This window comes from Phascolarctos cinereus, unplaced genomic scaffold (genome assembly GCF_003287225.1).
Source record: "Phascolarctos cinereus isolate Bilbo 61053 unplaced genomic scaffold, phaCin_HiC Scaffold_4;HRSCAF=312, whole genome shotgun sequence".
Lineage (NCBI taxonomy): Eukaryota > Metazoa > Chordata > Mammalia > Diprotodontia > Phascolarctidae > Phascolarctos > Phascolarctos cinereus.
Genome location: NW_027555847.1, coordinates 378,585,637 through 378,601,228, shown reverse-complemented (window position 1 = coordinate 378,601,228; position 15,592 = coordinate 378,585,637). Strand labels below are relative to the sequence as shown.

Sequence of the window (15,592 nt, the reverse complement as noted above, 5' to 3'; positions counted from 1 at the left end):
TTTTCTGTACTGCCAGGCGTCTCCCGAAAGGGTAGCTGTGATTGGTAGGATGATGTCCTTATATCAAACCTAGATAATTAGCTTTCACCCATTACTCACAGTTCTGTCCTCTGAGGTCAAGCAGAACAAGTCTAACCTCCATGTTGCAGCCCATCAATTCCAGTGCCTCTTTCCTACAGGTCAGCAATTGCCGCTGGGCTTCATGGCTATAATGCCACCCTGGTGGGAATACTCATGGCTCTCTTAAGCTACAACGGAGACTATTACTGGTGGCTTTTATTCCCTGTACTTGTCATGTCCATGACGTGGTGAGTACAACCTGTTTTTAAAAAATACATGCTTTTTCATTTGCATCAATGACATGCAAACAGTTGAAAAAAATTAACATTTAATGCTGCTGGTTATTTGAGGTCACATGCTAAAAATTTAGTGAATTCGACTGCTGTTTTATACTGAAATGAACAACCCAGATTTATGCTCTAAATACAGCCTCAAATTCTTCTGTGATAGCATCCCACATTAATATAGGTATACTGAATATATACCACATACTGCTGAATGTATTTCATTTCCTTTTGGAGCATTTTAATAACAAGTAAGAAAATGGCAAAACATTCATGTCTAATTTCAGAATTAGAGAAGATTATCTTACTTCATCCTGATATCAAAGAACTGTGATTTTGCTTGTGGTGAGAACCTCAAGCCAATGGATCTGTCTCCAGATAAGTTCCAAGGGGCTCCAGAAGGCTCAGAGAGGTTAAGGGCTTTGCACAGCTAATAAATGTCAGAAGTGGGATTTGAACCCAGGTCCTCCTGGCTCCAAATCCAGCCTTCTCTCTGCCACCCCTTTGTTGCCTGTCTGCCTCGTGCTTAAATTTAAAAAAAAATAATAAATTTAAAATTTTTTTTAAAATCCTCTATGGTTTCCAGTTTTGGAAAATTCCTCACTATGATAAGTGCCTCAAAGCATAGATTCCCACAATGTCTAAGATTTTCAAGGCTTTTTTCTGAATTTGCCAGTAATTCAATGCATTTTCATGAGATATTTTTTCAAGAAAACTGCTTAATTCTACTTCCCTCTCTTCCGTTGTATGCATACAAAAGTGCCTCCTCTTGATTTTCTGTTATGCTATAGAGGGTGTGGAAACCTGTGTCACTCAAGGGCACATGGACCACAGTCTCTAACCAATTGAGAATGCAGGACAAAAAAAAAATTCAATTTTTATTTCTGGCAGGGAGTGGATGTGGTGAGAATATCTAGGACTTGGGTTTGTTTGTTTGTTTTTCAGAGAGAGCTCTGGACAATTTATAGTCTTGGAAAATTGTCTAGAGTTAGGAGACTTGCCCAGAGTCACACATCCAGCACATGTCAGGGATGGGGCTTGAATCAAAGGCTTTCAGATGCTAAACCCAGCTCATTAGCCACTACCCCATGATTCCTCTCATGAAACCCATTTTCTCTTTTTTTTTTTAAAGGCAACTGAGGTTAAGTGACTTGCCCAGGGTCACACAGCTAGCAAGTGTCAAGTGTTTGGTCTGAGGTCGGATTTGAACTCGGGTCCTCCTGACTTCAGGGCCCATGCTCTATCCACTGCGCCACCTAGCTGCCCCTCATAAAATGCATTTTCAAAGTAGAGGTTTACCCTTTTGTATGCAACTTCAAAGTATGAAAATCCAAATCAGTAACAAAGATTAAATCATGGAGTGAATGTTTTTCTTTATAGCCGTATTTTTCACTGTGCAACAGGAATCACCAGGGTTATTTTTTTTCAATAAAGCTCCCCTAATGCATTTCTATATATCCTATCAAGTTAATATTACACACAAGCTTGCTAGAGCACATTTACCAAGTAAAGTCAAGTCTGCCTATACAATAGCTCTCAAGTTGGTCTTCCTGGTTTGACATCTTTGTTTTGTTTGTTTTTCAGTCCAATTTTTTCCAGTGCGTTGGGCTCAGTGTTCTCTAAATGGGACCTCCCTGTCCTCACCCTGCCTTTCAACATGGCATTAACAATGTACTCAGCAGCCACTGGATCTAAAAACCCTTTCTTTCCCACCAAAGTAGCTACAACATCGGTTTCCAATGTCACCTGGTCTCAGATCAATGTTCCTGAGGTAAGAGTTACATTCTCTTTTCACATTTTCTCCTTACATAAAATATAGTGAGAGGTCTGTTGCTTTCTTGTGCATGAATATAAAAGCCCTTGTGCATCCAAGACACTTTATCATCTCTGTAAAGTCATCTTAACTGCCATTATTAACAAATGTTAAAAATCAGATTCAAAACAAAGTTCTTTTATAAAGCCCATTGGATTCCAGATAATATGAGGTGAGTCTACTGGCTCAAGGCTGACATTCTAACTTTTTTATGGAACTCTGTCTGAACAACAAAAATAGAGATAATACTACAGAGTAGCTGCCTGGAAAGGCAAGTATTTTATGGATTGCTTGAATGTTGAATTGAAGAATGTCATTAAAATTGATCCTAGACAAAAACGAATTTTGGAGCTGAAGGACATCTTAGAGATTTGCCCTTCACTGCCTATACCACAGGCAGGTAGGTGGGGCAGTGGTGACCACTCCAACCCTTTTCTTTTTCTCTTTTCTCTATTTCCAGCTCCCAACAAATATACACAGAGGCAGGTAGGTGGCACAGTGGATTGACTCTGAACTTAGGAAGACCTGAGATCAAATTTGACCTCAGACACTTCCTAGTTGTATGATCCTGGGCAAGTCATTTAATCTTTGTCTGCCTCAGTTTCTTCAACTGGAATAATAATAATACCTAATTTGTAGGGCTATTATAAGGATCAAATGAGATAATATTTATAGTGCTTACCACAGTGCTTAACATATAAGTAGGGACTATATTTTGTTGTGGTTCATCCTTTGTTTTCAAAGAGGGCCAATGACATCAGATGTTGGGGTAAAATAGTGCATGATGGGTGATATCTTGACTTGCCTGTGCATTGGATTTAAGTAAGGCGGAGTTGCAAAAAACTCGTCAGCCTCATTCTCTCTTCCAGAGTCATCGAAGTTACAATGACTGGTGACGGCCCAGAATGGGGTGTTCAAGGAGGACTACACCTCCCGTATGAGGGCTTGCTGAGCCCTTTTCAGGGCTGCTTATGCACCTTTGGTGTCCACCTGTCAGCCAGCTCTCACCTGTAGGCACTATATGAAGTTGGGGAAAAAAGAGTTGGGAAGAAAGCTCTCTGTAAACCTTAAAGAATCATATAAAAGTGAATTGTGTTCATTACCCAATCATGGGATTATCAGACATAGAACTTGCTGTTGTTTGTCCTTTCTTCTCTAAGAGGACCATGACATCTGGGAGGTGATGCCATGGCATGCATGTGAATTGGATTTAAGAGGGAGGGCTGTGCAAAGTCACAGGACTCATTTTCTCCTCCAGAGCCGCCTGGGTCCAGTGGCCAGCTATAGAGCAGGATAACTGGAAATGGCCCATGATGCAGTGGTGCACCTTGGCCTTTTCAAGCTAAGGTCTTTAACAGGTCTTAGTTTGACTGAGGCAATGCCCATTCAGTGATTAAGACTTAATAAGAAGAAGACGATGACGACGCTGACAACAATGATACCACCACCCTATATGGACAGAGGGAAAGAAAGAAGGAACTTGAAGGGACCTTGGAGATCAGCTAGCCTACCTCTACCAATTTATAGATGAGGGAATTAAGACCTAGAGAGAGAGGAAGGGATCTGCCCAAGGCAACTCAGGCTCTAAGAAGTGGAGAAGGGATTCACACCCAGATTTTCAATCTCCAGTCAGAGTTCTTTCTACTATACCAAGCAGCTTCCTCCCTTCCTTTTACAGAGAAAGAAATGGACTCTGAAAGTGGGACTGACTTGCCTATGGTCATATGACGATAAATGAGTGATCTAGAACTAGAAAGCAGATGTCCTGGTTCCTTGTCCTTTTCCATTGCCATAAACTGGCTTTTGCTCATTTTGATTAATCTAACCCTTTTAATTTAATTGTTGAAGAAACTGAGGACCACAGTAAAGTGGCTTGCCCATGATTCCACAGATAATAAGTAGTAGAGCCAGCAGTCAAGTTTTCTATCCCTGATCACCAATGATAATAATAGCTAACTATGTAGTGCTTCTATATGCCAGGCACTATGCTAAGTGCTTTATAATTATTATCTCATTTGATCCTCACAACAACCCTGGGAGGACAGATCCCATTACAGATTAGGAAACTGAGGCCAACAGTTTAACTGACTTGCCTGAGGTCACACAGCTAATAAGTATCTGAGTCCACATTTGAACTCAAGTCTTCCTGACTCTAGGGCCAGAGCTCTATCCGCTTGCCATCTAACTGCCTTCATGTATATATGTTGGGGATTGAAAACAGGAAAAAGAGAAAAAGAAGAGAAAAGGGTTGAAGGTAGAACCAAAGGATGTGAATTCTGGTTCTTCTTAGTGTTTTTCTGGCAAGTGTGATTAAGGTCATCTTGATAACTGCAAAGTAGAGAGAACTTGATATTAAAGAAAATGAAAGGAAACTTGACCTTTTTAACTCATAAGTGCTTGTTTTCAAAGACTGAAAAATGCTTTGGTGAATTTCCAGATAAAGCCCCCAAATAGCTATTACTCTCTCTATATACCCCAAATAGCTATTACCCAGCAAATTTGAGGACTGTTATGAGTAATTACTTTTCCCCTTTGTCAGTGGCCCAGAAGGATATTAAAGGAGAGAATTAAGTAAGTATGGGGATATTAAAAAAAAGGAAGAAGAAACATTCTAAGGGTACAATCATATGTATAACAATAATGTCAGTCTGGTAGCCTTCAAAGCTTTGCTTCAGTGGTCCAGAGGAGACCAGACATGTTTGAAGGCTTTCTTGGACAATCTGGATGCCTTCAGAATGGCCCCAGCTCCAAGTTAGGACTATTCAGATATTGGCACTATCCCATGCTGGAAACAAACCCATGGCATAGCTCCCAATCTCCAAACAAAGCTATTACTCATAATACCAGGCTTTCATATAAATGGAATAAGAATCAAATAAGTAATCAACACACATTTATTATGTTTAATATGTGTGATCCCCTGTGCTAAGGGCTGCTAATACAAAGAAAAAGCCAAAACAATACCTGTCCTCAAGAAGCTTACATTATTATGGGGAAGACAACATACACATAAGTCGGTATTTACAAAATAAATACAGTCCATGGAAGATAGCTTTAAGAGAAACAACCATCTCATCAGACACTAACTGCACCCAAAATAGCATTTTCTCAGCCTGATATGACATTGCCCTTTTCTCCTACATGGCCTGAATATCTCACACTTACAGTCATTGTTTTCAGAAGGTCCCGATTAAAATGCATACATGTTTTTAGAAGGGAAGTAAGAGGAAGGTCATGAGGAAAACGAGGAGACCTCCTCTAGGAATGAGTTTATCATATTGGTAAATTGTTACCCAAGAAGGAACCAAGAGCCTGGTCCTGAGAGGGGAAGGTGAATTGGGAAGGAGAGGAAAAGGCAATGTTGAGGTAGGGTGCTGGACCACAAGGGGGGATGAAGTACTGAAGTTACTTAAAAGAAGGGAAGGTAGGAAAGATAGATATTATTTTCATTATATAAATACGGAAACTGGGATCTAGAAAATTTGTGTCTTCTCTAAGCTCACTCAGATGGTAAGAGAGTGCTCCCTAATCCAGGTCTCCTGACCTCCAACCTAGTTATGCTATATTATGCCTTGCTGCCTTCCCCAGGGAGAGCTATTTGCAAGACTCAAATGAGATGATGTACATTAAGCACTTTGTAAACCATAAACGTTTCTGTCTAGAGTACAATAAATGTAAGCAGTCATCATTATGATTATGACTTCTCCATTTGTTCCCAGCACCTACACTGGAGTTTTACAGCAGTTCAGACTCTACCCAACAATGGGTCACTTTGGCTAAATTCTGCCCAAAGACAAACAATTCTGCCAAACCAGTTTTTTGGCAACCAGAGAATCTACTTTCTAGCTATGGGGCTGAGTTTTTCAATTTTCCAAGTAGTTACTTTGACATCACATAGGGATGAGTCTCCAGGCACAAACTGACATCACCAAATTAGATACTACTGAGAGAAGGGGGGGGAGGGGAAGGTCACTTAAACTGCTGTCTGATGGCATGTGACTTTAAACCATGCTGGCAATTAGATAAAATGTTAGTTCCTGCTGTCTTTGAAGTTGATTTTCTGTAATATTTAATAATCCAAGAAATGTATGCAGTCGTAAATGGGTTGAGGTAAGCCACCCTTGTAAACAGTTTCATACAGCCCTTGTGCATTTCTCAGAAACCCATGAAACTCTTAGAACAGCATTCCTCCCATCCCTTCACCCGCTGACTAACCAATCACAGCTAATGTTTTAGTAAGGCAAAGGATAAGAGCATGAGGGCCAGAAGGGACTTTAGAGATCATCTCCAGTAGTGGTTCAGTGGATGGAGTGCCGGCCTTGGAGTTCAAATCCTCCCTCAGACACTTTATTAGCTCTGCAACCCTGGGCAAGTCACTTAATTTTGTTTGCCTCAGTTTGTACATCTGTAAAATGAGCTGGAGAAGGAAATGCCAAATCACTCCAGTATCTTTGCCAAGAAAAACCCAAATGCAGCGAGCAGTAGCTATAGTTGGGGTTGGGGGAGATCAAGGAAGGTTTCATGGGGCTGGCACCCCAGCTGAACCTTGAAGATGAGGACAAAGAGGCAAAAAGGAGTAGCAAAGGGAAATGGAAGGTCAAGTTTGAGAAACAGCTAGTAATGCTATTTGGATGGGACTTTGATGGTGGAAGCAGGAGGCAGTTGAAATAAGGTTGGAAAGGAAGGCAGGTAGGAGGTAAGTTGTTAAGACTCATAAAGTACTAACCTGAAGAATTTGTATCCTAGAGGCCATAAGGAGCCACTGAGGTTTTTGAACCAGGGGGCGATTTGCTCAGATCTGTGCCCTGGGAAGATTTTTGTTGCAGCTATGTGAGGGATGGATTGGAGCAAGGAGATACTAAAAGCAGGAAATCCAGTTGGAAGCGGGGGTGGGGGGGGTAATAGAATGAGAGACAGCATGGCATGGTAGATAGAGTGGTCCTGGAGGGCTGGAAGACCTGGTTCACACTGGCTGTGCAATGCTGAGCAAGCCACTTAACCTCCACTCTACACACTGTTGTTCAGTCTTGTCTGACACTTCGTGACCCCATTTGGGGTTTTCTTGGCAAAGATACTGGAGTGACTTGCCCACAGTAGGTAGCAAGTGTCTGAAGTCAAATTTGAACTCATATCTTCCCAGCTCCAGGCCTGATGTTCTATACGTTGCACCACCTAGCACTACTCACACCTGCATCAGTGTAAACAGTTTGATGAAGAGGAAAATTATAATAATCCTTTACAAATTCCTACACCAATCGGGGTGACCCAAGGTTCCCAAAGGAACATTTTCTATCCTAGAGGGAGCTAGGTGGACCAGTGGTTAGAGTGCTGGCTATGATCTCAGGAAGGTCAATTCCTACCTCAAACCCTTACTAACTGAGTGATCCTGGATAAGTCACTCTCTCTCAGCTTCAGTTTCCTCATCTGTAAAACTGAGATAATAATAAAAGCTATATCACAGAATTGTTATGAGGATCAAATGAGATAATTTGTGTAAGGTGCTTTGTAAACCTTAACACACATTTTAACTATTATTATTTCTAAATTATTATACATATTGTAATAATATATATTATAAATAAATATAAATTATATTATAAAAATTAACTATTATAATTTCCCTCCCAGAAAGGCTTCAGGTACAGTCTTGGCCACACACAGAGTCAGCTTTCTGAGCCTAGTTAATTGTGTGAAGGCTCTTCACCAGTCAGCTGACCATGCTGTAATAAATTCTCTGATGCTGGCCATCTTTGAAAGAAAAGCACCAAGCAGCCCTCAGTCCTGGGCTGCTACCTGCCACTTCCGTGCTTAGAGAGGCATAATGACAGTTGCTGGGGACAAAGGATGCTAACAAACATGTATCTTTTAGACCCTCTGTATGTTTTGATTTGGCTTTGTACTCTGATTGTGAGATCATTTTCCAATGACCAACAAGTATATATGCTACTAGAAAGAACTGAATCCTATCAGTCTTTATACTCTTGCTAAAGGAGGAGGAGGAGGAAAGAAGAAGGAAGGCAATGGAAAGTGCGTTGGGTTTGGCACCAAAGTACCTGAGTGTGCAGCCCACTTCTACCATCTAAAACCCACATGACCTTGGGCAAGTCACAGTCTCCTTGGGCTTCAGTTTTCTCATCTCTAAAATGAAAGGGTTGGACCAGATGGCCTCGGAGGTGCTTTCTACCTTTAACAGTAGGATTTTAAGACATCATTAAGTGGAAGAATGGCTTATACACTCCCCTTGAAGAGTAAAGGAATTAGAAGAGTCCATTTTATTGTGTGCCCAAAGGCAACAAGAAACATAATTTCATGGCTCATTTGTTCATTTCATACTTCAGTGCTCGTTAAAGTAAATTTGCAAAAAATTGAGACCAATTTTAGCTTATCAAACAACAGTGGTTGCAGTAGATTTTATTTTATTTTTCTTTTTAATAGTATTTTATTTTTTCCCAATTACATGTAAAGACAATTTTAACATCCTTTTTTTAAAATTTGAGTTCCAAATTTTCTCCCTCCTCTCTAAAACAGTAAGCAATTTGATATAGGTTATATATGTGCAATCACGTAAAACATATTTCCATATTAGTCATGTAGTCAAAGCGGATTTTAGGAAGAACTTGAAAAGAACCTCCAAATTAAATCAACATATACTTTGATACTTGGTAATTTTGCTGCAAAGGTAGGAAAAGGTGAAGTGGTGAGAATTACATTATTAAGCACAGATCAGGGAAAGGAATGAGACCAAAAGCTTTTTAGGCAACACAGAAACCTTACACTTATGTATCGTAACTGCTTTCTTTGACAAGAGAATTGTGGAAAAGTGGAGGAGGGACCACTGAAAAAAATCAAAAAATTATGTTGTTGGTATTTTAAGGAAATGACTCTTCAATAGTCAGTTATTTGAGTAAAATATATCTTATTAGAGCTTCTAGTGGGATGTATGGAATATTCAGGGAGGACTAGCCCCTCTGGTTTAAGGGCTTGCGAGCCCTTCTCAGGGTTGCTCATCCCCCTTTGACGTCCACCTGCCTCCCAACTCTCACCTGTGGTTCCAAAAAGCTGTAGCATGCGCAGGGGCCACAACCCAGTAAAACCATCTTAGTAGATGGACTGAACTAGGTTGAGGGTAACTGATAGTCCTCAAACCCATCAGTGAGTTAAGAGATGTCTACCCTAAGCATGTGAAGACTCCTCTCCCCCCCCCCCCCGGCTGATGAGAACAATTTGTTCCAACGGTCATGAAGGCAGCTGAAGCAGGTGCTGTGGGGCATTTAGAGCGTGGTCAGACACCAAAAATCATCTACCCTATCCTGGCCATCACCTGTCATCCTGATTTTTGGCTTGCCACTAGACTTGGATGACAGTGAGTCTGATGACTTTGTGTAACTCTTCCTCACTGAAATCCAAACCATGTGCAAATCAAAACACTGTGATATCTTTGGTGATATCCAAATCACCTGTGATATCATTGGTCCTCTTAAAAAATGAACAACAGCAGCTCCTAGTTAGACCAAAAGTCAAAATTAACATGAAACTAAAAGAAAGAATAAAACTGTTCTAAAAGATAATGTGTGTCACTGGAGTAAATTAATCTTAACCTATTCAAATAAGCTACTAAAACTTAACACTGCGCTAAGACTTTTGGAACACCCTAAACAGTCCCTAAGGTTGTTAAAGTACTTTCTATAACACTATGAGGAAGGTTCTAGAAGTTCTACAAGTATTATTATCATCCCCATTTTTTCAAGTGAGAATACTGAGACTGAGACATGTAAGTAACCTGTCTAGCATCACGTAATTAATAAGCATCTCAGTGGAGATTCAAACCCAGGTCTCCCTAACTCAAATTCCTGTGCTCTGTCCACTATAGAATGCTACTTCTCAGTCAGTGGCATTTGAAGATAATGTGAATTTCCTTCTCACAGCTGGATTTAGGCCTGTTTGCCAGGACACAGATGGTTCACCTCCTTTTTGACTGTAGCCATTTCCCCCCCCCATTATGGAATCTGAAATATGTCTCTGTTGTATACAGTTGTGTAGTGAGATTGCTTCCAACTAAGATGAATTTGCTTTTTTTTTTTGGTGAGGCAATGGGGTCAAGTGACTTGCCCAGGGTCACATAGTTAAGAGTCAAGTGTCTGAGGCCACATTTGAACTCACGTCCTCTTGAAGCCAGGGCTGGTACTCTATCCAGTGCACCATCTAGCTGCCCCAAGATGAATTTACTTTTAAATGTCATAAAAATGTTTCAGTCATAGCTACAGACTTGTTATTAAAGTATGCAAAGATTTAATAAAGCCCATACACATGTCATCTTGAAATAATTTAAGGTGTATTTGTACATTGCTTAACAACCAAGACAAACAGGGAAATAATCACAAGAAAATTAATCACTTGGTCCCCATCAATAGTTCTATTGTGAAGGATAAACTTTTATTTTCTTAGGTCAGACCCTATACCTTCCTGGGAATCCTCTTATGTGAAAAAAGTTGAGTTTGAACCCATATAGGAAATGTAATCAGGAAATACATAGAGTGTTTAAGAATATTATGTGCTGGGGGCAGCTAGGTGGCGCAGTGGATAGAGCACCGGCCCTGAAGTCAGGAGGACCTGAGTTCAAATCCGGCCTCAGACCAAACACTTGACATGTACTAGCTGTGTGACCTTGGGCAAGTCACTTAACCCCGATTGCCTCACTAAAAAAAACAAAAACAAAAAAACCAAAAAAAAAGAATATTATGTGCTGATTGCCAGTGATGACTGACATAAAAGCTTTGTTCAGTTGTGTCTGACTCTTTGTGACCCCATTTGGGGTTTTCTCAGCAGAGATACTGGAGTGATTTGTCATTTCCTTCTCCAGCATGTCTCCATTTTACAGGAGAGGAACTGAGGCAAATACAGACTAAGTAACTTGCCCAGGGTCACACAGCTAGTTATCGGCTAAGGACAAAGTGGAACTCGGATCTTCCTGACTCCAGGCCTGTTGCTCTATCCACCGCATCACCTACCTACCCCAACACCTTAGACAAATAGCTGTAGTCAACAACAGAATTGTAAGCATGGTCCTAGTGAATCAATTTACTATTAATTGCTTCCAATTTTATGGAAGTTTTAGACTAAGTTTAAGTCTTTTTATTATTATTATTATTATCATCATTATTATTATTATTATTATCATTATTATTATTATTATTATTATTATTATCTTCCCTTCTTTTTGCTGGGGTTCAGATAGAAGTGCTCTCGGGAAAAGAAGCTATCCTATCATTATTTCTTTATATTCAGTGTTTGATTGGCACAGGTTTTTTTTAGTTGAATAAAAATAATAGGTTTGGAAGTTTATTCTTGGTAGGTTCGCCACAGGCATCCTCAGGACAACTCCGGTAGCATACAGGATATCAGAGATGATATGCACCTCATCCTCTTCTTCTTCTAGGTCTCTGTGCTTAGAAAGCTTTTCCTTCCATGGAGCTTGGAGACTATAACCATTTGGGATCTCAACATCCATTAAAAATATTGTCCTTGAGTTTTTGTGAATCAGCATTATATCTGGGCAATTATGTGTAATAGTTTGGTCTGTAATGATCAGAATTATTAATATTAGCAATAGCTATATTTTCTGAAGCATAGCAGCTCATGAAATTATCTTGTTTGGGGGTAGTGGCTGGGGTCACTGGAAGGAGCACCCACACTGATCAAATTTTACAAGTTCCCAAGTTTAAAACTAGAATTCTGTCTTGGATGCTTGCTTCTGTCTTATCTATCCTGTGGGACTTGGTTCAATATCTATAGCCATGACCCGTGTTCACTTGAGGCTGTTTATATTAACCCTGTATTTTTTTTTTTGTGGGCCGGGGGGGGGGGGGGTGTGATTTTTACAGTTACTCAAAGCCATCCCGGTGGGAGTTGGTCAGATCTACGGCTGTGATAATCCTTGGACTGGCGGCCTTTTCCTAGTTGCCATTCTTCTCTCCTCCCCGCTCATGGGTTTGCATGCAGCGATTGGATCGACAGTAGGGATTATAGCAGGTATGCCCACGTGCCTAGGAGGGGCGGGTCTCTCGAATGAAGTAGGTGATGTGTAGGGCTGTCATCAAACTTCTGCTAATCCAGCTTCTTTCAGTGTACTGGGCCCCTTCTTGAAACGTTCACTAACTCCATTTCACTTGTGTGATAGGGCTGACCCTTTCAGCTTCATTCGATGATATCTACGTTGGATTATGGGGCTACAACAGCTCTCTGGCCTGCATGGCAATAGGAGGAATATTCATGGCTCTCACTTGGCAAACTCATCTCCTATCACTTGCCTGTGGTATGTATTCAATGAAGCTCCAGGGCTGGCTTAATAACTATGAGTTGAAAAGAAAAAAAAAAAAAACACTGACCTAGAAGCATCAGATTTAGGACAGATGCTCTTAACCTTTTTAGTGTCATAGACCCCTTTGGCAGTCTGACGAAGTCTATAGACACTTCAGGGCAATATTTTTTAATGCACAAAATATGCATGATTACAAAGGAAACCTGTTATACTGAAATCATTACCAAAATATATCTAAAAAAAAAAACTTCATGGGCCCCAGGTTCAGAACTCCTGACTTAGGGTGATAGGTTTAGAGCAAGAAAGGGCTTTATAGGTCATCTAACCTAACCTGCTCATTCTACAGATAAGGAAACTGAGGACTATAGCTAGAAGGAACCTCAGATCATACAAAGTCACCCCTAACTTTAGAAAGGAGGAAAATGAGGAGCAGAAGTTAAATGTTTTCTTCAGGGTCACAGAGGTTGTAAAAGAGCAGATTAGTAACTTGACCCCAGTGGTTTTAATGCTAAATCAAGGGTTCTTTTCACGATACCACACTAAGTGTCAGAATAGCTGGGTTCCTATTCTATCTCGCTCACTAACTTGAGTGTGGCCTTAATGTCAAGAAACAGTCAAAGGCAGAAAGGAGCCTGTCCCCTCAAAGCTGTACTCCATATACTAAGCTATACTTAGATGTACTGTATAAGGTAGACTGGCCCTGCCTTATGAATAGGGAAGGAACTGAGAGGGCCGCCCTTTGGCACAAAAAGGAACTGGAAGGTGGACGAAAGGTACACAAGGATGTGTGTGTGTGTGTGTACGTACTTATATATGCACCCACATATTTACACATATTATATGCACATACATACGCACATGTATATGTACATGTGTGTGTGTGTGTGTGTACATATAATAGCATTCCCTTTAGGTAGCATAGTAGCTGGCCATGCAGCAGGGCGAGACCCAGAGTTTATTGGGATAAAATATGAAGCTACTTAGCTCAGGAAGCAGTACTGGCCAATTAGGGCTATTATTCTCCTACACTCTGTGACTGTAACAATTTTATATCCTACAAATTTATTTTTTCTACCAACTTTGTTCTGGCAGCTGACAAAGTCCTTTTGAAAAATTCAACCTTTGTTTTAGTTGCTCTAAGCGAAATAGCAGGACATGGAGGGTGGAGCAGGGAGACAGAGACAGAATCCATGAAGAATTCTGAAGAAGATAAGATATAGGTGAGTTTAGGGTGAGGGGAATATGAGGAGAGGTCTGGAATATCTCTAAGACATTGTCTGATGCCATGACTCCATTTCTCTAAACAGAAGGGGCTGAATAAATAAAACCAAAAGCATCCCAAATGGGTCAAAGGTATGACTCTTTCTGCCCAGGATCTTTATGTACTGAGAAAGTCATTTGACCTTAATTTCTTCCTCTGTTAAATGGGAATAATCATACCTACTTTCCATCTACTCACCAGGTTGTTTTGAATATAATAAGAGATCACAATGATGAAACAATTTAAAAGTACTAAGTGCTATTCAGATCTAAGCTGCAATTATTATGGTTATTGTTACTCAGGGAAAAATGAATATAAGTTGTCCTTTAGCCTAGTATTCTTGACACTCAGGATATGTTGTGACTTAACTTCCTGGACTCCAGTTTCCTCAGCTATAAAATGATCTAGATTATTGTCATCACCAGGAGAATGTTTCAGGCCAAAGAAATCAACAGCAAATTCTTTTAAGCTAAATCCTAAACCCACTTCATTAAATGCATTAGCTGATTAGGCTGAAAACTTTGGGGAATGCATGAATTGTCTAATCAAAACTGTGTTAGGGATGAGGGGGACCTTGTTAACTCATTTATGGGTGAAGTCCATTGCTCAAGGTCACATAGTTCCTTACTGGTCCAGCTGGGCCTTGAACTTGTATCTCCTGCTTTCTCTGTCAGTGTTCTTTGTGGTACACCATGCTATCTCCTTCCACATAGGTGGACTCTGGCTCCAGGACATTAGAACATTAACTGAGGGTCTAAAAAAGCTAACTTTTTCTCTGATCGTTGTTCTCACATCCAGGGAGTGGTTTATTCTTCCATAGGCACTGTTTGTTTATTTTGGAATAGTAATAGAAGCTGACTTATCTCTTTAGCTCATCGTGGCATGAAGGTGACCCTGGGGTTTGAGAGTCTCTAAAAGTGGGGCACAAGCTCTGGAACATCCTGCCATTCTGCAAAGGCTTAGAGAAGGGTCTCAGTGATAGTCTATCTCATTTCTGAGGACCAACCTAGCTAAGTACCAAGAAGTTCATCACTAGGAATCTGGTCATTGGGTGAGGAACTCTTTAGCCATTGTTATTCAATTGTTTTAGTCATGTCTGACTCTTAATAACCCCATTTGGGGTTTTCTTGGTGGAGATCCTGGAGTGGCTGGCCATTTCCTTCTCCAGCTCATTTTACAGATGAGGGAACTGAAGTCAACAGACTCAACTGACTTGCCCAGGATCACAGAGCTAGTAAGTGTCTGAGGCCAGATTTGAACTCATCATGATGAGTCTTCCTGACTCCAGGCCCAGCCCTCTATCCACTGTGCCACCCAGCTGCTCTCTTTATGAGAATGAGAATCCATAAAACAAATGAAAATCCTAAATGGCTCATCTCACTCCTGGGCAGCCCATCCCCCTCCTACTTCTCACCAATGATGGCAGACTGGTGAAACAGGGAGAAGAACATATGAAAAATACCAGACGTATCCTGGTTATCAACATAAACTTCATTGTTGATATTCTAAATGTGGGTTCTTCATCCAGTGACCAGCAAGTTGACATACTACTAAAGGAACTCAATTATGTCAATCTTGAAGTCCCCACTATAAATGAATCTGGCAAAAAGACATTGCAGCTGAATGGAAGGATGGCTCATGGGCTTTCCATAGGGAGATAAATAAAAGAGTTAGTGGAGTTGGTTTTATCGAATGTCCAAGGGCAGCAAGAAACATTTCATGGGATCCTCATCCTCATGCATTTCAATGTTCATGATGAATGTCTGCAAAAAGGCCACCATAAAGATAATTACAGCTCATGCACCAGTGTCACAGAAGTTAAAGAAGAAACTCTATAATGTACTTGACTGTTGTTG

At 40.5% G+C, this 15,592-nt stretch overlaps 1 protein-coding gene across 4 annotated transcripts in view; it reads left to right on the top strand.

Annotated features, from left to right (window-relative positions):
• Positions 1-15,592, top strand: part of SLC14A1 (solute carrier family 14 member 1 (Kidd blood group)) — a 110,602-nt gene that overhangs the window by 75,216 nt on the left and 19,794 nt on the right. For all 4 annotated transcript variants that reach the window (XM_020985749.2, XM_020985750.2, XM_020985752.2 and 1 more), the window contains 4 exons: positions 180-308; positions 1,929-2,115; positions 12,039-12,186; positions 12,335-12,469. In XM_020985749.2, coding sequence (XP_020841408.1) covers positions 180-308; positions 1,929-2,115; positions 12,039-12,186; positions 12,335-12,469 — 599 coding nt within the window. The remainder of the gene's footprint in view (positions 1-179; positions 309-1,928; positions 2,116-12,038; positions 12,187-12,334; positions 12,470-15,592) is intronic.